The sequence below is a fragment of the Dryobates pubescens genome, chromosome 12 (genome assembly GCF_014839835.1).
Source record: "Dryobates pubescens isolate bDryPub1 chromosome 12, bDryPub1.pri, whole genome shotgun sequence".
NCBI lineage: Eukaryota > Metazoa > Chordata > Aves > Piciformes > Picidae > Dryobates > Dryobates pubescens.
In genome coordinates, this window is record NC_071623.1 from 28,784,158 (window position 1) to 28,803,332 (window position 19,175).

The following is a 19,175-nucleotide window of genomic DNA, read 5'->3' on the forward strand; positions in this document are numbered from 1 at the left end:
CAGCCTCCCTTCAGGTAGTTGTAGAGAGTGATGAGGTATCCTCTCAGCTTCCTCTATATCAGTGTGCCAGTAGAGTTTACTCTTACCAGTGTTCAGTTTCATTTATGCTGGAAGGTCTCTGGTAAATCCTCCCAGTTATCCAGTTGTATGTCCAATGGAATGAAATTATGGTTCAGTGGTTCACCATCCTAGGCAAGCAAGCAGTTATGTATACAGATGCAATGAAACACAACCTAGAAAGAAATGTTTGAAGTGAATTATCCTCCCTTCCTACTGCATTTTGTCCCTCAAGGCAAGAGTTTTCCAGAAACAAACAGTAAGCCACAGATGTATGATAATAGCACAGATGGAAGAAATATGACTGGCAGTAATGTACCTGAATGTAAACAGGGTGAAAGTTTTCTCTTTCAATGTATCTGGGTGAAAATTTACTCTTTCAATGTATCTGCATTTTTTTTCTTTGCAGATAGTTTAAGGCAGTTTGTGTCTGAACTAAAAAGCTGAAATTAGAACCCCCTTGACCAAATTTCCAAGGGAAATGAATGATTATAGATTGGAGAAAGTCATTACTTAACAATTTCAAGTCAGAGTCTTAGATACAGCATTGTTTATTATACTTAACGTGGGATTTTAGGTGTCTGAACAAGTGCTCCTCCACTTCATTTTTAAGGAACAAGTTGTCCCAGTGGGTACATATAACCCAGGAACTTACTGATGATTTGCAAATGTTTGAAAGAAGGAGTCAAAACAGAATTTCCTGGTGTTCAGCAGAAAGCTTTTGTGCAGTATCTGGCATAACAAAACTCTAGCCCAAGCCAAAACTAACCCAGACCAATATGCAGTTGCCCAAATTCCACATGAAGTGCATCTCTGTTTTGCCAGCTGTATCAGTCAGCCTATTAAAAGTGAATTCTCTCAAGGACTTGCCCTCAGTTATTAGTGATGCTTTGCAGTTGCACTTGAATGCAGTGACTCATTTAGAAGCTTTGAAAAACTTTTCTCAGTAAACTTTTCTATCCCTTAGAAGAAGGAATTGTACAGTCCTGACTCTCCCTGGAAAAATGACATGGAAAACTGCTAGTTGTTAGTTTCTATACTATTATTACAAAGGCAGATTAATGATAATATCTTTTATTCAGGTAGTTATTGACTTTTGCACTCATTGAACTACCACCATGCTCCCACCCCACTGACCCACCCGAAGGAGTGCTGTGCAGGTGCAACGAACAGCCACCCAACATCTATCACCAGCAGCCACAAGCCCAAGCCCCCCCCTTCTGCAGCTGCCCCTCCTTCTGCAGCTGCCCCTCCATGATGCCCAACCTGCAACCTGCCCAAAATTAAAAGGTGGCTGTCTCACCAACCATCCCAGCTAAAGGACAGAAGCCTACAGCACCCAGTATTCCCAGGCATTCTTCCATCCAAGCACTAACTGGGCCCAACCCTGGTTAGCTTCTGAGATCAGATGAGATCAGGCATTCTCAGGGTGGTGTGGCCATAGGCACTGTTTTGCTTGCCAGTTTTCAATTTTACTTAAGAGTTTCCTGCTCTCTTAACACATTGCTTTACATGTAATGGGATTACAGACGCTGTCTCCTCCTGTGCCTCTTAGAAAGCCACATCCCATTGTAACATGTGGGTATTTTATCCTCATAAAATTAAAAAGAATCATACTGTGGAAGAAATACTATATCCATTCTTGAGGTAGGAGTTTTATTCTCTGTTTTCTCAGGGGTATTACAATTGTCAGCTTCTTGGGAGCCATGGATATTGAAACCTCCTAAAATCAGGACACATAACTACATATATTCACTGGTGTGCCGTGTCCTTCACAGCTTCTGCTGCTGGAAAAAAGGAAATATTGGAAATGTTAGTGGATATTAAAAGCCTGCATCAAAACTACATCATTCAGTGACTTTCCAGTGAGGAAAACATTGTACTTTGATTTTCATAGACTTCTTTTCTCTGTCTTTTTAAAAGGAATTTCCTGACATTGAGAACACAGTGACCAAAAAAAGAAAGTAAGTTGAGACCAGTTCAAGGTTTACATAGTGTCACTATGTTTGTTTGTACCTTTCATCCTTCCTGTTTTATTAATGTTCACCAATGTTGCTTTAATTCTCATCGAGTACATATATTAATGTTGCAGTGGGAAAGCAAGTAACAGGCATGTAATGCATTAGTAAAGCTCTTTTGTCATGATTTTTTTATATACATAAAGCTTTCTTCCAAAATATCAGAACCAGGACAGCTAAAAACAAATGCAGTTAATCTGATCTTGCTTTAACCATATGTCTGCTTTTCTGAAAGATTGAAGTGGTAACCTATTTTATAGCATATTTGCACCACTGACCTGTTAATCTCCTGAAGAGTGTTTTTTTGTTTGGGTTTTTAATCCACGTGAAAAAAAAAGCAGTTGCAAAATGATTCAGATAAAGCAAGAAGCCAAACCTTACTTTGCCAAGTGTATTTGTGGCAGCATCACGATTTGCACTCATGCATTAAGACAAAATGCTGTGGTTTGGGCTAATGATTAACACATATTAGTAAGCAGAGGAAATAGGGGTTTTTAATTCTTTTTTTGGCTTCAAGTTGAAGGCTATTGCATTATTGAAGTGGTCCCCCTCCAGACTAAATCTGAAATCCTGCCTAATGGAATGATAGGGACAGATTTTATCTGTCTGGCTGTGACAGACAGCAAAATCCATGGAATTTTTTTAAAAAAATATGTTTTGTTTTCTTTTTTTTTTTTTTTTTAGGTGGAGCTCTACTAAATTCAGAACACAAATATTACCTACACCTATTGCTGAGAAATCTCAAAATAGATAAAGATTTGAAAGAAACCCCAGAGCTCCTTTGTCTTAGTAATGTAATTCTGGTCATTTGATAGAAACGCTGGTAGCTTCTCAATTCCAAACCCAGAGATGTACTTCAGTTATCTGTGACCAGTCACAGCCCTGTGAAAGTGCTCCCAAAACTGCAGTAATTAATGTGTGGACATAACTCTCTCATTCATAGTTTTCTCATCATTCTTTAACACTCTTACAGAAGTCAAATTGTGTTGGCCTTACCCAAGGTTTATCCCATCAGGTTTCACAAGATATGAAGCAATCATCTCCCTGCCTAAGAATGTCCTGCTTAGATAAGAACTAAGTCTGCTCCAGATGTAGAAATAGTAGCCAGCAGATACAGTGTCAAATATTACAATGCAAATAAATCAGTTCTATTGTAAAACTCATCCTATTGCAGATGATCAGAATTTAGGGGGGTTCTCTAGGTAATTTGACTAATTGATGCAAACCATAGGTAAGATGGATGAAAACCACTCCACATGAAGAGATTTTGTACTGACAATGATTTCTTTGTGAGCATCCATCCAGTGCTATTCTGGCATGATACCCCTCTGATAATGCAGAAGTTTTCACATCAGTGTTTTCTGTAAATATGGGAAAAGTGACAAATTATCTTTGGTGGTGGTGGTGGGTTTTTCCTTACAATGGGGCAACAAAGCAGCATCAAATTAAATAGAACAGAAGTATGCCTTGCTTAGACTCTAAGAATTAAATTGTGGAACTCTGGAAGAAAAAAAATAATGCAAGTGTTTTCAAAAAGAACTTTTTATGGACCACTTCCTTTACAAGCAGTAGTTCAGTTTTATGCCCTTGCTCAGGAGACACTCCCACATCTGAAGTTGGGAGATGGATCTCAATTTTTGTGCTCCTTCTCCTCTCCTAATCATTGTCACAGATTAGAGGATCTCCAATCTCATCGAGTATAATCCTCTGACTTCATCCTCCAGCTGAGAAATAATTCTGTTTGGTTTTTTGTGTGTTTTTTTAATGAATAACATGAAACAAATTAATTCACAGGGTAAATCTTTGTTAATTCAAATCTTTCTTTTGCTTCTGTTAATTCAGCATATTCTTTAAATCACTGACCACAGATGGAAGTGTGAGCTAGGACTATTCCCTGATATAATGTGCAAAAGGCTCAAAGTCTTTTTGGCCAACAAAATGTAACTAGAGACGGTAGGGATGGTATAATCATAGGGAGGTCTTTGGCTCAATCTATTAGTATGTTGCCAAACTTCAGACACTACTTTCTAAAAGTTGTAAGCAGGCTAAAGAAAAGTACCTCTTACTATCTTTTTTTCTTCTTTTATTTTTTCTGATGGGCTTCCTGGTTCAATCATGAAATCTTCATGTCTTGAAGACTCATGGATAACAGAGAAGCTTAAATAACATATTTTTGCAGAACGAAAACTCAGAGGCTTTCAGAGCTTTGTGTGGCATGGGGGAGTAGATGATGGATTGAATGAGAAAAGCCAAGTAACTCCAATTAAAGCCAGTGGGAATTGCCCAGCTAAATCCCTATGCCCTGCTTTGAAGAAAATGAGTTTGAAAATATCCATATTTGATTAAATTGCTTTCGTTTTTCATTCTGACTTTCAGCTAATGGTAAACTCTTTTAATTCTTTTAGATCCATCCAGAAGTCCATGTCTGAAAATGAAGCATTTGGTTAGTAACTGCTTAAATAATTTACTGTACCCTTCGTAGTCTCGAAGAGCCAACTTTAATTAAAGGCCTAATTTGCTTTTCAGCTCTTGGATCAAATGCAAAGGAAAGGAAAACAAACAAACACACACAAACAAACAAGAAACCCCAGTTAAGCTATCAACGTATCCCCTTCCCTTTCTGCTTTCCAGGGACACATTTGTAGGTATTGAAAACAAACTAGTTAAACACGGAAACCAGGCTGGGATTTAAGGAACCTGTTATGGGACGGCATGAGAAATTCTCACCAAGTCCAGTTTCTTTCAATCATTAAAATAAATACATTTGAAAATCTTCTGGTCTAATCAAATTCAGGCCACTGCCCCTTCCACTGTTAAACTGCTTTGCTTCAGCTTTCACAAACAAGTTCACCAAAGAGGCAATTCAGGGGTTCATTCCCGCTTGTCCTGACGCTGCATATGCATATCCACACTTGTGATTCAATTGGTTCCATTTTGTAAATTCATTGTAAAAACAAATCATAATTTTCTTAAAAAGTAAAAATTCCCATATTTTTTTCCCCAATGAGAGCTTCCTGTTAACATCTTACTATTTTTTCCTTCAGAGTTTAGGTCTAATTGTTGTATCTAGTCCTTATTGATAAAGGGCTGTTACATCTGCCTGTAACAACGCTTCTGTATTTCACAGCAGTGTAGCCCTGAACTGGAAGACTTTTATTCATCATTTATGCATCATTTGATCACTTGTATCATTTGGTCTCCAGCATCCAGGCTGTGCTGAATTCCCAGCACTTGACAGAATTGCTAAATGCTTTCATAAGGAAAATCTTCTGACGTAGTCAGAGTGAAAGCCAATATTAAAACAAAACAAAAGAAAACCAACCAACCAAACTTGTATACCAAAATGAAAAACACAACCAGAAAGCACAAAATAGTAGTAGTTATCTACAAGCTGCACTTTGAAGTTCACAAAGGGAACAGGAGAATGGTCATCTTGTCCTCACAGCCAACCTAGTTTCTCCCATTCAGGCTGAGAGAGTACTGATCTTGAAGCACATGACAGAGATGTGGGCAGCTTTGATACCATTTCTTGCTAACACACTAGCTCACTAACTATAAAATTAAATAATATTTATACAAAATCCTGGAAGGAAAATAAAGGCACAGATGTTCTGTGGGTGCCCAGGTCTTAAAACCAATGGTAAAGATAGCAATCATTCTGATCATGTGTTAGTAGTGTTAAGTGAGGTATAAGATGGCAAAAATAGATGACAACACTTGAAGTATGCCCACAACAAATACCATCTGTCTGTCAAATTCCCTGTATCATGAAGTCATCAATTCTTTTCCATGTTTAAGCAGATGCTGCAGTGTTCTGCAGGCTTGTTTGAGTTCTATTCTGATGCTATTTCTATAGACTCACCTGTTATTTCACAGGATTTCCATGAATTTAGGTGACTGTTCACTGTGTTTTTACTTTAGAAAGGAAAAATGTGAATGGCACACTTTGGCAGGGTTCCAGGAAGCCAGAGAACGATTCGTACATCAGAAGGCACTGTCAGCTTGAAGGTAATTGCTAAACATATTTCAGCTGAATTTGCATTTTCCACAAAGTATTTAAAAGGGCACCTAGGAAAAATTATCATTTTTCACCAGTGATCTAGCTAAATAATTTGTCAAGTCTTTTTGAAATTTATCTTGTCCTCAGTGGGGAGAGAAAAATAGCTAAATATAAAGCTTGCCTTAAAACTGGGAAGCTTAGAAGACACTCTGTGATTAATTCACTCTGTAGTCCATGGGCCAAAGACTTCCACTACAGTAAATTGCCATAGTCGTTTGTACAGGGCTTGCCAACTATAATTAGCGTCTATAGCAGGAATCCCTGTCCCCTGTATACTTTAGACTGCTCCAGGTAGCCATAAAAAAAGCCTCTTATGACAGGTGCAAAATGGAGCTTGCAAAATTTTGTAGGCAACTGTTTTGTCCAGTTTTATTTCTAGTGCTGTTTTGACCAACTTTGTCAAAGCAACCTTACATCTAATGTATGGGAAGTTGCTAAGTTACACTGTTTAAGAGCTGAGCACTATAAAGTCACAAAAATAACTATGAGAAATAACAAGTGAGCAATCATTTAGATCTATTTAGGTGATTTAAATGACAATGCTTTAACCTGATTAATGTTGCTTCTAGGAAAGAAATTCCTATTTGTACTTTTTAAAGTAAAGGCATATCCAGTGTAGTTGCCTAATCAGACCGAATCAGACAGGTTCAGCAGAAAGAGAAACCAATACATGTGAGATTAAAGTGGATGTGTGTTTTATTCTCTGCTTAAGCCAGCAAACTGGAAAGATGGCCATTTCCTTTATTTTAGTGTATGCTGTACAAATGGTCTAGGGACTATCCATTGGTGAGAGATCCTACTGTACAAATGGTCTAGGTATTATCCATTGGTGAGAGATCCTACTGTACAAATGGTCTAGGTACTATCCATTGGTGAGAGATCCTACTGTACACATGGTCTAGATGCTATCCATTGGTGAGAGATCCTACTGTACAAATGGTCTAGGTATTATCCACTGGTGCGAGATCCTACCGTTACCTGAATATGCAGAAGAAAGCAGAGGACAGGGCATCGGCTTTCCAGCTGCATATCATTTGCTTCACAGCTTGAAGATAAACACTTAAATGCCTGGAAAAAAAGATCTGAATTTGCAATATCTGAGGCATTTGCCCACATATGGGCAAATTTGGCCTCTTGGAACCAGAACCAGGAAGAAGAGCTGACAGGAAAATTTAGAAGAGCTCTGCTCTTGTGAATAGCTGATGAGAGGAAAAGGAACATTCAGTGAGTCTCATTGGTTTGCAAGGGAAGCAGTTGCAGTGACAGGTGAAAGCAATATTAAGCATTTCTTTCCATACAAGTCTTGCATTTAAAAAAATAAATAAATGATTTGTAATGATTTGTCCAGCTACTTCAGAGATTGTTCGCTTGGAGGTGGGAAAAAGCTGAGGGAGACAGCAGAACTTTTTGACCTTCTTTCACAATCTTTTCCACTCAATACTTTATTTTTACCCTTTTAAATATCCAAACCATGCAAAAGAAGCAGTGCACATTTTAAAAAGCTGACAAGTGTTGTAATTGAAGGGCAGGGGCCCAGAGGGAAAAGGAAGCAAAGCTGGCAGCTAAATAAAAATCTCCCTTTTCCCTACTGCAGTAAAATTATTTCAAGGGAAGTCCCCTTCACACCGTGATGAAGACCATGGCAAGGAGATTTACAGTGTATCACTATTGATCAAGATTATTTGTCACTATTGATCAAACCTTTCTATTAACAGAGATAATCCTTCAAGGTCTGCAAGTCTGTTGCATAATATAAATTCCTGTTAGATGTAATCAGCCATGCGTGGTGACCAGCATAGTCTTCTCTGCTTATTTCAGAGCTGTATTCACAGACCTGACCCAAAGCTCACTGAAATCAATTAAAAGATGCCCACTGACACTGGTAGCCCTTGGATGAAGTCCTTAATGCTACTGTGTATATTACTTGTAAAACAAAACAAAAAACCAACATAAAAAAAAAAAAAACAGACTAAAGCCCAGTTTTTCAGACTGATAACTGGTTAGGCCACACCTTGAGTCCTGTGTCCAGTTTGGGGCCACTCAGTTTAGGAATGATGTTGAGTTGCTGGAAGGTGTCCAGCTGGGGAGGGGTTTGGAGCACAGCCCTGTGAGGAGAGGCAGAGGGAGCTGGGGTTGCTTAGCCTGGAGAAGAAGAGGCTCAGGGGAGACCTTATTGCTGTCTACAACTACCTGAAGGGAGGTTGTAGCTAGGTGGGGGTTGGTCTCTTCTCCCAGGCAACCAGCACCAAAACAAGAGGACACAGTCTCAAGCTGCACCAGGGGAGGTTTAGGCTGGATGTTAGGAAGAAGTTCTTCACAGAAAGAGAGATTGGCCACTGGAATGTGCTGCCCAGGGAGGTGGTGGAGTCACCATCACTGGAGGTGTTTAGGGAGAGACTTGATGGGGTGCTTGGTGCCATGGTTTAGTTGATTAGATTCTGTTGGGTGATAGGTTGGACTTTTCTCTTCTCTTCTCTTCTCTTCTCTTCTCTTCTCTTCTCTTCTCTTCTCTTCTCTTTTCTCTTCTCTTCTCTTCTCTTCTCTTCTCTTCTCTTCTCTTCTCTTCTCTTCTCTTCTCTTCTCTTCTCTTCTCTTCTCTTCTCTTCTCTTCTCTTCTCTTCTCTTCTCTTCTCTTCTCTTCTCTTCTCTTCTCTTCTCTTCTCTTCTCTTCTCTCTCTTCTCTTCTCTTCTCTTCTCTTCTCTTCTCTTCTCTTCTCTTCTCTTCTCTTCTCTTCTCTTCTCTTCTCTTCTCTTCTCTTCTCTTCTCTTCTCTTCTCTTCTCTTCTCTTCTTTTCTCTTCTCTTCTCTTCTTTCTCTTCTCTTCTCTTCTAAAAGCATATACATCCTGCAGACACAATAGTGGGAGCACCTGTCTTGGCTCACAAATCCCCAAACAAACCATCAGTATTAGATTTGCCAGCCTAAAAGCATTATTATTGAAAAAGTTGACTTATGCAAGTTAGTCACTGGGGTGGATGAGACAAACCAAAAATAGCTGATATCTCTCAGAGGCAGCAGAGGTACTTCTCCACTGCTCTCTCTTCACTCCACAGTACAGTAAGTAGCCATTTCCAGGTTAGGAAGAAAAGAACACTGCAGCTTACATGCATCTTTTGCATGCTTGCTTTTGGGTTTGGTTTTTTTTGGGGGAGAGGGTTAGTGGAGTTTTGTTGATGTTTTGTTGGTTTGGTTGGTTTGTTTTGGGTTTTTTAACCCAAATACCCTATTCCATATTTAAGGCGATTGGTGATCTGATTTAAGCAAGATTTAAGAGTACTGTGGCTGTATGTTATTAGGGTTAACAAAAAGGATCATGACTGAAGGGGACCATGAAGGTTTGCCGTTGTTCATTTGGTTTTGAACAAAATTACCTTAAAAGCAGTATTACTGTATGTATTCTCTCAGGCTAAGGTTGTCACATGGTTCTTTGTGATTCAAATGCAAGCAGCTACCAAACAATACTATTTTGGACTAGACTGTAAGAGGACTTGTGGGCACAGGGTTGAACAATGCAAGGCTTGACTTTTAGAGTAAGCTTAGAGAGTACAAGGCTACAGTGTGCAGAGTTGCCTGCAGAAGTTAAAAACGAATTAGCCTGAGGACCAGAAACAACCCAGTTATGTTAATATGGTGTTGTATAAGCACTGCTTGACAGGAGTTATGCTGTTTCTGGAGTCTAGCTACCTCTATATTTAAATAACTGCATTATTAGACACTTGGCCCTCAGTGGCTTGAAGAGACAACTTAAAAGCTGCTCAGTCATGTTAGATTTTGGAATGCAACATGCATGTGGAAAAGCTTCTGGTTTTACTGCAACTACCATGTCACTAGGAGAAAAAAACTTTGTGTTGTAACAGAAGCTCTTACAGAAGCCTCTAAAGGCAAATTCATTCAATAAAATTTTTTGCGACTCATTTTTCCTCCTCCTGTTGATGCACATGGCAAATAAAGGAAGTTGTTCAAAGGCGTCTTCTCTACACATGACCTATGGCTGTAAGGTGGAACTAGGATATGAAAATACTTGGTATTGTTTTGTCTGATGCCAGCTCAAAATATTAAGTGGAATTTCAATTATATTCTTCAGAAAAAAAATTAAACCAGGACATTTTAATGCATGTTTTCTTTTATTTTTTCACAATTCACAGAAGATAATACTGTTGGTGAAGGCATGCATTTGCTGCAAGGAAAGAAGACAGAGGAAACAGCATGCCAGGTGAAAGAACTTTTCTTTTTTTCCAGCATCTGAAATTTTGTTCATATAAAATGCATACTTCTTTCTTCCATTCAGTATTTTCCTAGCCTAAATTTTATTGTCAGTATGCCTTTGTGGTTTAGAAGATGAGTTTATAAGAAGAACTGATGACTATATAAGTTATACAAAGGTCTCTTCCAACCTGGTTAATCTTCTCTTCTCTTCTCTCTTCTCTTCTCTTCTCTTCTCTTCTCTTCTCTTCTCTTCTCTTCTCTTCTCTTCTCTTCTCTTCTCTTCTCTTCTCTTCTCTTCTCTTCTCTTCTCTTCTCTTCTCTTCTCTTCTCTTCTCTTCTCTTCTCTTCTCTTCTCTTCTCTTCTCTTCTCTTCTCTTCTCTTCTCTTCTCTTCTCTTCTCTTCTCTTCTCTTCTCTTCTCTTCTCTTCTCTTCTCTTCTCTTCTCTTCTCTCTGAATCTCTCCTTTCTGAACCTTTCCTCTCCTCTCCACTCCTCCTTATGCAGACCATATGTTGTTAATATTTAGATTATTTCTTTCCATAAACAAATACATTTCTGTCAAGTTGATCTGCTGTAATTGTGTCTACCAAGATCTATACTAAGTGTTTAGATCAGTCTTGCATGATCCTTATTGGTATATATATCCTCTTCATACCACAACCATCCCACTGGCATGAACAATTAAGGAATTCTGATCCTTGGATTTGAATAATGACAATGACAATGACAATAACATGCAAGTAGGTTAAAAAAACACAAAAGATCATCTGGGGAGCAGCAGAGAGGTGAGGAGAAAGACTTGTAGCTCTGGAATTAGCATAAACTGGCATTTGCTTTTTATTTCACTTCCAGCCCAGGTTTTGCCCTGTTACTTTCAGGGCCAGCTGCAAATCAGCTTAACTCTGCTGATTTCACACGACAGAACAGGTTACCCAGTTTGGGCATCTGACTAAAAGTGTGTAACACACACACCTATGTGTGTGTCTAAACAAGGAATTAAAGCAATAAATTATTTAAAAACTGGAAATCTGGTACATTTTCCTTTACAGAAGAGCATTATATTCAAGGTGAACATTGAACTTTATAAAAGGCTTCAAGCTGAGTTTCCTTTGCTGTTTCTATACAATGTCAGGAGTCCTTTTGGATGCTTAGGTTAAAAGCAAGAAAAAACTGTACATGCATCACCCTGAAGGCATCTGAGATAAGACAGAGAGCTGTGGAAACCTCAGTTTTAGGCAATGCTCAGCCCCGGTGCAGGCCACGGACACAACCTGGCTTAAAAAGAAAAATCAAATGGTCTGTGTAGCAGGGGCAGATGACTGTATTGGAAACCTGGGACTTGAAAGCCAGCACATTCCAGGTTTCTCTTGCTTTCCCTCAGGGTTTTGTCTGTCTCTGTATTGTTAGCTTGTTCCCAAGATCACCTCCTCTCCCCTCTGACAAAAAGTGGGTGAGAAAGAAGGAAAGGAGGAAAGAGCTTCTTTCTTTTTTGCATCTCTCATACTCTTTCTCTGTTTTCTTCCTCTCATCCTCAAAGTTTCAAAAAGGCAGGTTACTAGTTGGTTTCCCACAACAGTTCTTCTAGTGTGAGGGATCTCTGACTCTTCTCCTGTCCTACTATGACAGCTTCTGGCTAATCACGGGTGATTCTTTGTCAATATCCTGGAGGCCATTCCCCAGACACGATAGAATATGATCAGAAAAAGGAAAGGAGGAATAATAGGGAACAAGGCCCATGTTTGCCTTATGCATGAGCTTCCTTAGAATTCTCTACAGCATCTTCCCATGAACAATTCACCCCATTTTAAAAGCAAAGTTCTATTTTCGACTTCTCTGATTTATTTTTGCTTTTAAGTTGCTGGTTTGGGCACATGGCTAATGAACTGTAGAGGCTTGTACACCTCCAAGCTTTGGTACCAATCTAAGACCTATTGAACTTGCTATGTAAAATTTTCCTTTTCTTTATGACATGATTTTGAATTTTAGTGATTACTATCTCTGGCCTTCAGTATCATCAGGATAACATTGATATAATATTATTTTAGCCTCTCAGAACAGTCTGGTTACATCTGTTTTCATGGAAGAGGCTTCCTGGGGAGGCTTTGTAAATTCCATCTTTGCAGGTATTCAAATCTGTCAGGACACAGACCTATCCACCTTGCTCTGGTGACCTGCTCTGACCAAGGAGTTAGACTAGACAATCCCTAGAGGTGCATTCCTACCCTAACTGGTCTGTATGTCTGTGATTTTATAAGCTAAATTTAGAAGCAAGAGTGTAAATGAACATTTTTGGTTTTTTTCCCTCTCACTCAAAAAAAACCCAAACCCAAAATCCCCCAAAACCCCAAATAGGCTTCCCTGAGAACTTCACAAAAACTGTAATCTCCAAACATGAGCCAGCAGTGTGCCCTGATGGCCAAGAAGGCCAATGGCATCCTGGCTTGTATCAGAAATAGTGTGGCCAGCAGGAGCAGGAAAGTCATTCTGCCCCTGTACTCTGCACTGGTTAGGCCACACCTTGTGTCCTGTGTCCAGTTCTGGGCCCCTCAATTTAAGGACATTGAGACTGGGGAGCTGCCTGGAGCACAAGCCCTATGAGGAGAGGCTGAGGGAACTGGGGTTGTTTAGCCTGGAGAAGAGGAGGCTCAGGAGAGACCTTATTGCTCTTTAAAACTACCTGAAGGGAGGTTGTAGCCAGGAGGGGGTTGGTCTCTTCTCCCAGGTAACCAGCACCAGAACAAGAGGATACTGTCTCAAGCTGTGCCAGGGGAAGTTTAGGCTTCCCAGAGAGAGTTATTAGCCATTGGAATGTGCTGCCCAGGGATGTGGTGGAGTCACCATCCCTAGAGGTGCTCTGCTCAAGAGGGGATTGGATGTGGCACTTGGTGCCATGGTTTAGTAGTCATGAGGTGTTGGGTGACAGGTTGGACTTGATGATCTTTGAGGTCTTTTCCAACCTTATTGATTCTATGATTCTAAATATGCTAAATAGTTGCTCATTTCATAGTGCTGGAAAACAGGGGCTTGGAACAGAAGCACAGTGGGGAGACACAACATGAGCAACACTGTAATATTTGCACCTTACCATTAAAAGCACAGTGGAGAGACACAACATGAGCAACACTGTCATATTTGCACCTTACCATTAAAAGCACAGTGGGGAGACACAACATGAGCAACACTGTAATATTTGCACCTTACCATTAAAACCAGCTTTACTTTCTGCAGGTATTTTTCATATCTTTGTTCTCGTTTGCTCGTGTCTAGCAGGGCTTCCCTGACGGCTCAAACCCATTGTGGCATATTGGGAAGAACATAAAATATGAAGCAATACAGTCTTTGGGCTAATACATTTTCCAGAATGTTTCATGCCTCATTTCTCACGTAAATTCCTAGGTTGCATTTAGCCTTCAAAGTGTCATTCATATTCATGAAGAAAAAGGCTAGTGTTCATTACTTGCACTGATAAGCTATAAGCACTCTCAGGCTTGCCCACTCGGGACTGCGTCGGTACCCATGGGAAAGTGTATTTTCATGGTGTTCTTGTCACGAGGACATTGTGACCAAGAAATGGATTATGGGCAGATGATGAAAGTATGTTTAGTCTTTGCTTAGTTCTGAGGAGCCTCCCATTTTCTCTGCGTTGTTAATCCAATTCAAGCTTGCACCCTTGGGGCTCAACAGCAAAGACAAAATGAGGAAGAACTGAGCAAGGCACTTTGTAGAAATGCAGCAGTGACACTTGCTCCTCAGCTGAGGGGCTGCTGCCGAGGAAAGTGTTCTGTGGCTTTCCTGCTCACTGAGAAAGGAGAGCCAAGACCTAGGGTGAGATTCGAGCATCCTGTGGTGTAAAGCACTGCTCTTCTGCTTGACCACAGACCCTGTGATGTCTCCAAAGTATTACTAAATCCTAGATAACTTAGGAAATTAAGAGAGTTCAATATCAATCTGATTTCATAGGGTGTCAGCTGGTGTTTGTCAGCCAGTGTATGTCAGCCATTGTTTTTATATGCACACAGTACTGCATTAAAAGACTGCTGAGCTCTCAATCTATGTTCAAATCTATGACACAAAAGATTTTTATTAGTCTTATTTATGTTGTTGGTTTTCTTTAATTTTACTTTTCTTGCTGTCAAGGTGATAAACTATGAGCAGTGGATTCCACCACGAGTTCACCATGCAAGTGTTACTGGTAACAGTGAAATGGTGAGTTGCCATAAAAATAGCCTTTTTTCTTTCTTGCTTTTCTTTCTTTTTCTTTCTTTCTTTCTTTCTTTCTTTCTTTCTTTCTTTCTTTCTTTCTTTCTTTCTTTCTTTCTTTCTTTCTTTCTTTCTTTCTTTCTTTCTTTCTTTCTTTCTTTCTTTCTTTCTTTCTTTCTTTCTTTCTTTCTTTCTTTCTTTCTTTCTTTCTTTCTTTCTTTCTTTCTTTCTTTCTTTCTTTCTTTCTTTCTTTCTTTCTTTCTTTCTTTTTCTTTCTTTCTTTCTTTCTTTCTTTCTTTCTTTCTTTCTTTCTTTCTTTTCTTTTCTTTCTTTTCTTTTTTTTCTCTCTCTCTTTCTCTTTCTTTCTCTTTCTTTCTTTCTCTTTCTTTCTTTCTTTCTTTTTCTTTCTTTCTTTCTTTCTTTCTCTCTTTCTTTCTCTCTTTTTCTTCCTTTCTTCCTTTCTTTCTTTCTTTCTTTCTTTCTTTCTTTCTTTCTTTCTTTCTTTCTTTCTTTCTTTCTTTCTTTCTTTCTTTCTTTCTTTCTTTCTTTCTTTCTTTCTTTCTTTCTCTCTTTCTTCCTTTCTTTCTCTCTTCCTTTCTTCCTTTCTTCCTTTCTTCCTTTCTTTCTTCCTTCCTTCCTTCCTTCCTTCCTTCCTTTCTTTCTTCCTTCCCTTCCTTCCTTTCTTTCTTTCTTTCTTTCTTTCTTTCTTTCTTTCTTTCTTTCTTTCTTTCTTTCTTTCTTTCTTTCTTTCTTTCTTTCTTTCTTTCTTTCTTTCTTCCTTTCTTCCTTTCTTCCTTTCTTCCTTTCTTCCTTTCTTTCTGTCTTTCCTTCTTTCCTTCTTTCCTTCTTTTCTTTTTTCATTAGCAGCCTGGAAGAGCTTGGCACTTTTGCAGAATTTCCTTTATTGTATGTTGCTTCCCCCAAAGTGGAAAGATAGTTATTCATATCCATGGTATTAATCATGGCAGCTCTTTATCTTTTTGAGAATACCTTATTATTGCTCGGTGATTCCCAGGACAAAATCTGGCTATATTCCTAGGCTATTTAGTTTGACTCTGAGTTAATTTTTGAGTAGTTGAAGTATCAGACTAAAACAATGGGTAAATTTAAAGGTCAGATATGTATAAGCAGGAGCATATAAAATCACTTTGTCCAATGCTCATCTATGTATCGGTTGGCAGTGGCTTTACTAACATTTTTAAACACAAACTTTGTCCAAATTCAGTGACTTAGACAGAACTAACTCTTTGTATAAAGAGGGCAGAAAGTCCTCTATCATCACGTACCATTTTACTATTCACTATGTACACCAAGGGTATCACTGAAACTTTCCAGAAATGACTATGCTACAATAATGGCAACACCACTGACACAGTAAACAGTAATTTTTGTCTTCTCACAATTACACTGTACTCTGAGTTTAAGATGATGATTAAATCATTGCAGTTCTTTGGGGAAGGCAAGCCTGTTGAGGAAAAAATCAGAGATTAGACTCTGCCACGACTAAATTCTTCATGCTGAGAAGTGACATGCTGTGCAAGTGCTTTTATTGAAATTAATGCAGTTACACCCAGGAAAGGGTGCTCAATGGGGCTGAGATTGCTGGAATCTGACCAGCAGTATTTTACATTTAGCTTCCAAATTGCTGTATTTCTGTCACCAGGTTAATCCTCATAACATCTCGGTGAGCAAAGATTTCTAAGGTGTTTAGAATCTCTTAGGGTAAACCCGAAGCAGTTTATCAGACAAAAATGTAGCTCTTATTTTTTTTTACTGTAATGCATTTTTACAAGTGCATTTATAAAATGTCTGGGGTTTGCCTGTAAATATTCATGCACACCGTGGAAATTATGTGCAACTAAAGGGTAGCCTGTGATTTACACAATTCCTTTATGGTGTGGTGTGATTGTTTTTCATAACTAAAACCCCATTAAGCAGGAAAATGAACAATATGAGGAAAAAGAGGGATTATGAGGGATTTTTTTTTTCCTTAAAGATAGCTGCACTTATAGGTTGGGCAAAACACAAGTGTGACTATAATATTCAAGTGAGCAAATTCTCAACCTAGAAGATGGTGGGGGTGGGAAATGTAAGTCTTTACATTTCTTTTAAATGGACAGATTTTTATGAGTAGAGGTTTACTGTTCAACATTTTTTCCATAGCACCTTTTGGAACATCCTTCCTCTTCCACAGGGAAGGAAGGCCTTGGAAAGTAGTATACTCCAAATTAGTGTTATGTTATTTGTCCAACCAGTAGTGCTGCACGTTCTGTCACTTCACCACCTTCTTTTATACCTTTGACAGCAGCAACTGAAGAGCACAGAATCACAGAATGTTAGATATCAGATAGATATCCAGATAACACAGGCAGCAGGAAGAAAATCACCTGAAACCAGGGAACATTTAACAAAGCTTTCTCATTAGTTTTTCTTTTTTCCATACTTTTACTAAGATGTGACTAAGGGTTGCCAGGACAATACACCAAAATTATGGCACCAGGGTGCCATATTCCGTTCAGCTGATTGTCTGGTTTCTACATTAAAGAATGTTTTACCTCTGTACATTTAAAATCTGTCCCATCACTAACTAATATTGTATGAACATTTTTCTCTCCTCTATAAAAAGAGGTTATTCTAGTTATTTCTCTCTATAAACTAGAGGAATCTTTTAAGCACTTGTGACATTTCACTAGCAATAGATTCTACCGAATGAGTGCTTTAAGGTAAAGAGGATTAGAGTTTGCCATTAATAAAATTATCTGAACAGATTATCTTCAGTTTATCTTGATGTCTCCATGATGGAAATCCCAGCTCACAACTCAAAGTCATTGCTTTGGTATTGTTATTTATAAGTGAACAAAAGATTATGACTACAAGAGATCTTATATTAGAGCAATATTAGCATTTTAAACCCATTGTGATCTATTTTGTAAAGACATTTCACCATGAGAGACTGAAAAATTGCACCTCAGTTTCTCTCCTCAGCTAAGCTAAAACTGCAGTCCTACTGTTTTGAATTTGGAAAGGGGAAAGAGGGCTCAAAATGCAAATCAGAACATGACTAATATAAGAATGCTTGGGTTTGGCCCACAGTGGACTATGAATACTCACATACAAGATGTAAAAAGACCTTAGGGTGACTAGAGCTGAGACCAAAATGCTAGGTTTTATTAGTCTTCAAAATAACATTGAAAGCAGCTAGATTTTGTCCATATTAGTAACTAGCAAAGGGTAGTATGTGTATAATCAACACAGCAGAACAGCTGGTGCTGACGAACTGATGTCTACACTACATGATTTATGGGAGATCTACTTGTATTCAGATCCTGTCTGTTGGACATCCAGTAATAGCTGGAGATTGTCAGTCAAACCTCTTGAAAGTATCTTTCATCATATTTTCATTTGCAATGAATTCACTTGTGGCAGTTTGAGACCAAAACTGAGCTTACAGGTATAACTGTGAAACTGATTTTAAATATGTGCCTCTGATCAAAACAAACAGAGTAATGTAGCCATCTCTTAACAACATACACTGGAAACACGAACAGGTGTTGATGTTCAACTCTCTGGCTTCCTGCTGTGTTCCTGTGGTTGAGTCCCAGTTCCCAGGAGTCTGCAGACTTCAAGGAATGCAACATGCTGCTGAGAAGAAGGGAGTCTAAATCCAATTGCTGTCCACCATGGGAACTTCTATATTATTCACTGTGCTTATCAAGAGGAGGACTCCTTAGGTCCTATCCTTGAGTGAAGAAGTCAGCATAGCTCCTTTAGCATGAGTGGAATCATGCTAAATTAATATCAGCCATGATGGAAGGGGTAACTCGAGATAAATAAGGATGGTTATTATTAATAATAATAATAAATAAATAAGAACAGTGATGGAAAGAATAAAATAGCTCCACATTTCTGTATGTGCAATTTTACAAATGCAGGTATGTATTTGTTTCACTAAGTCATGCTGGGTTCAAGACAGCTTTTAATATCGCAGCATTCTAATGCTAATAACCAAAGTCAGACTATCATAATATTATGATATTCAAGAAAACATTCCAATATTTACATGAGGAGGATACAGCAAATCCTGTAGGCCATAAAATCACCATGTCAGTTTACAGCTGTCCCAAGAGGAAGTGGTAGTGCAAGCTGTTTGGAACAAACCCTTTCAAGGTTGGAAATCTTTAATGGCCATGGTCATCTTGGGTTGACAGCTGGAGGTCTTTTCCAACTCAAACAATTCTATCATTCTGTCAAGCACCTGAATATGCAGGGCAATATCTCACCTGTTCTTAGCTTTCACTAACTTTCTGCTTCAACTTATTACAATGTCAGAACAATTGTCTAGTGTCATAAAACTCAGTAAATATGTATTAAAATGTCCTTTACCTGGCCGGAGAAGTCTTGGATTTCTATTTCTTCTTAGAGAGCTTCATGTCATGGTAGAAGTGCCTTTGGCACTTGAAGCACAGCCATCTTTAGAAGCATTATCTGTCAAGTGAACTGTGGTTTACTTATTTTTTAAATCTGAAACTAACATACACCCTCTCTGCTATCATTACTACAGGGGATGGATTTGTCTTGTAACATGTGAGTGCTGGCCTCTCAGATAGGCTTCATGCTAAGACTTTGCAAAAAGC

General features: G+C 38.7%; 1 protein-coding gene, 1 long non-coding RNA gene and 1 pseudogene across 2 annotated transcripts in view; 2 read left to right on the forward strand and 1 right to left on the reverse strand.

Moving 5' to 3' along the window:
- Positions 1-1,384: 1,384 nt before the first annotated feature.
- On the reverse strand, positions 1,385-1,503 carry LOC128897635 (5S ribosomal RNA; annotated as a pseudogene).
- Positions 1,504-1,979: 476 nt separating this feature from the next.
- LOC128897627 (uncharacterized) lies at positions 1,980-10,389 on the forward strand. The gene is made up of 4 exons (XR_008462500.1): positions 1,980-2,021; positions 4,481-4,518; positions 5,997-6,083; positions 10,281-10,389. It is a non-coding gene; the product is annotated as an uncharacterized LOC128897627 (long non-coding RNA).
- Positions 10,390-13,911: 3,522 nt separating this feature from the next.
- SAMSN1 (SAM domain, SH3 domain and nuclear localization signals 1) overlaps positions 13,912-19,175 on the forward strand; it is a 66,152-nt gene continuing 60,888 nt past the window's right edge. The window contains exons 1-2 of the mRNA XM_054165886.1: positions 13,912-13,935; positions 14,479-14,547. Of these exons, the coding sequence (XP_054021861.1) occupies positions 13,912-13,935; positions 14,479-14,547 (93 nt within the window). The remainder of the gene's footprint in view (positions 13,936-14,478; positions 14,548-19,175) is intronic.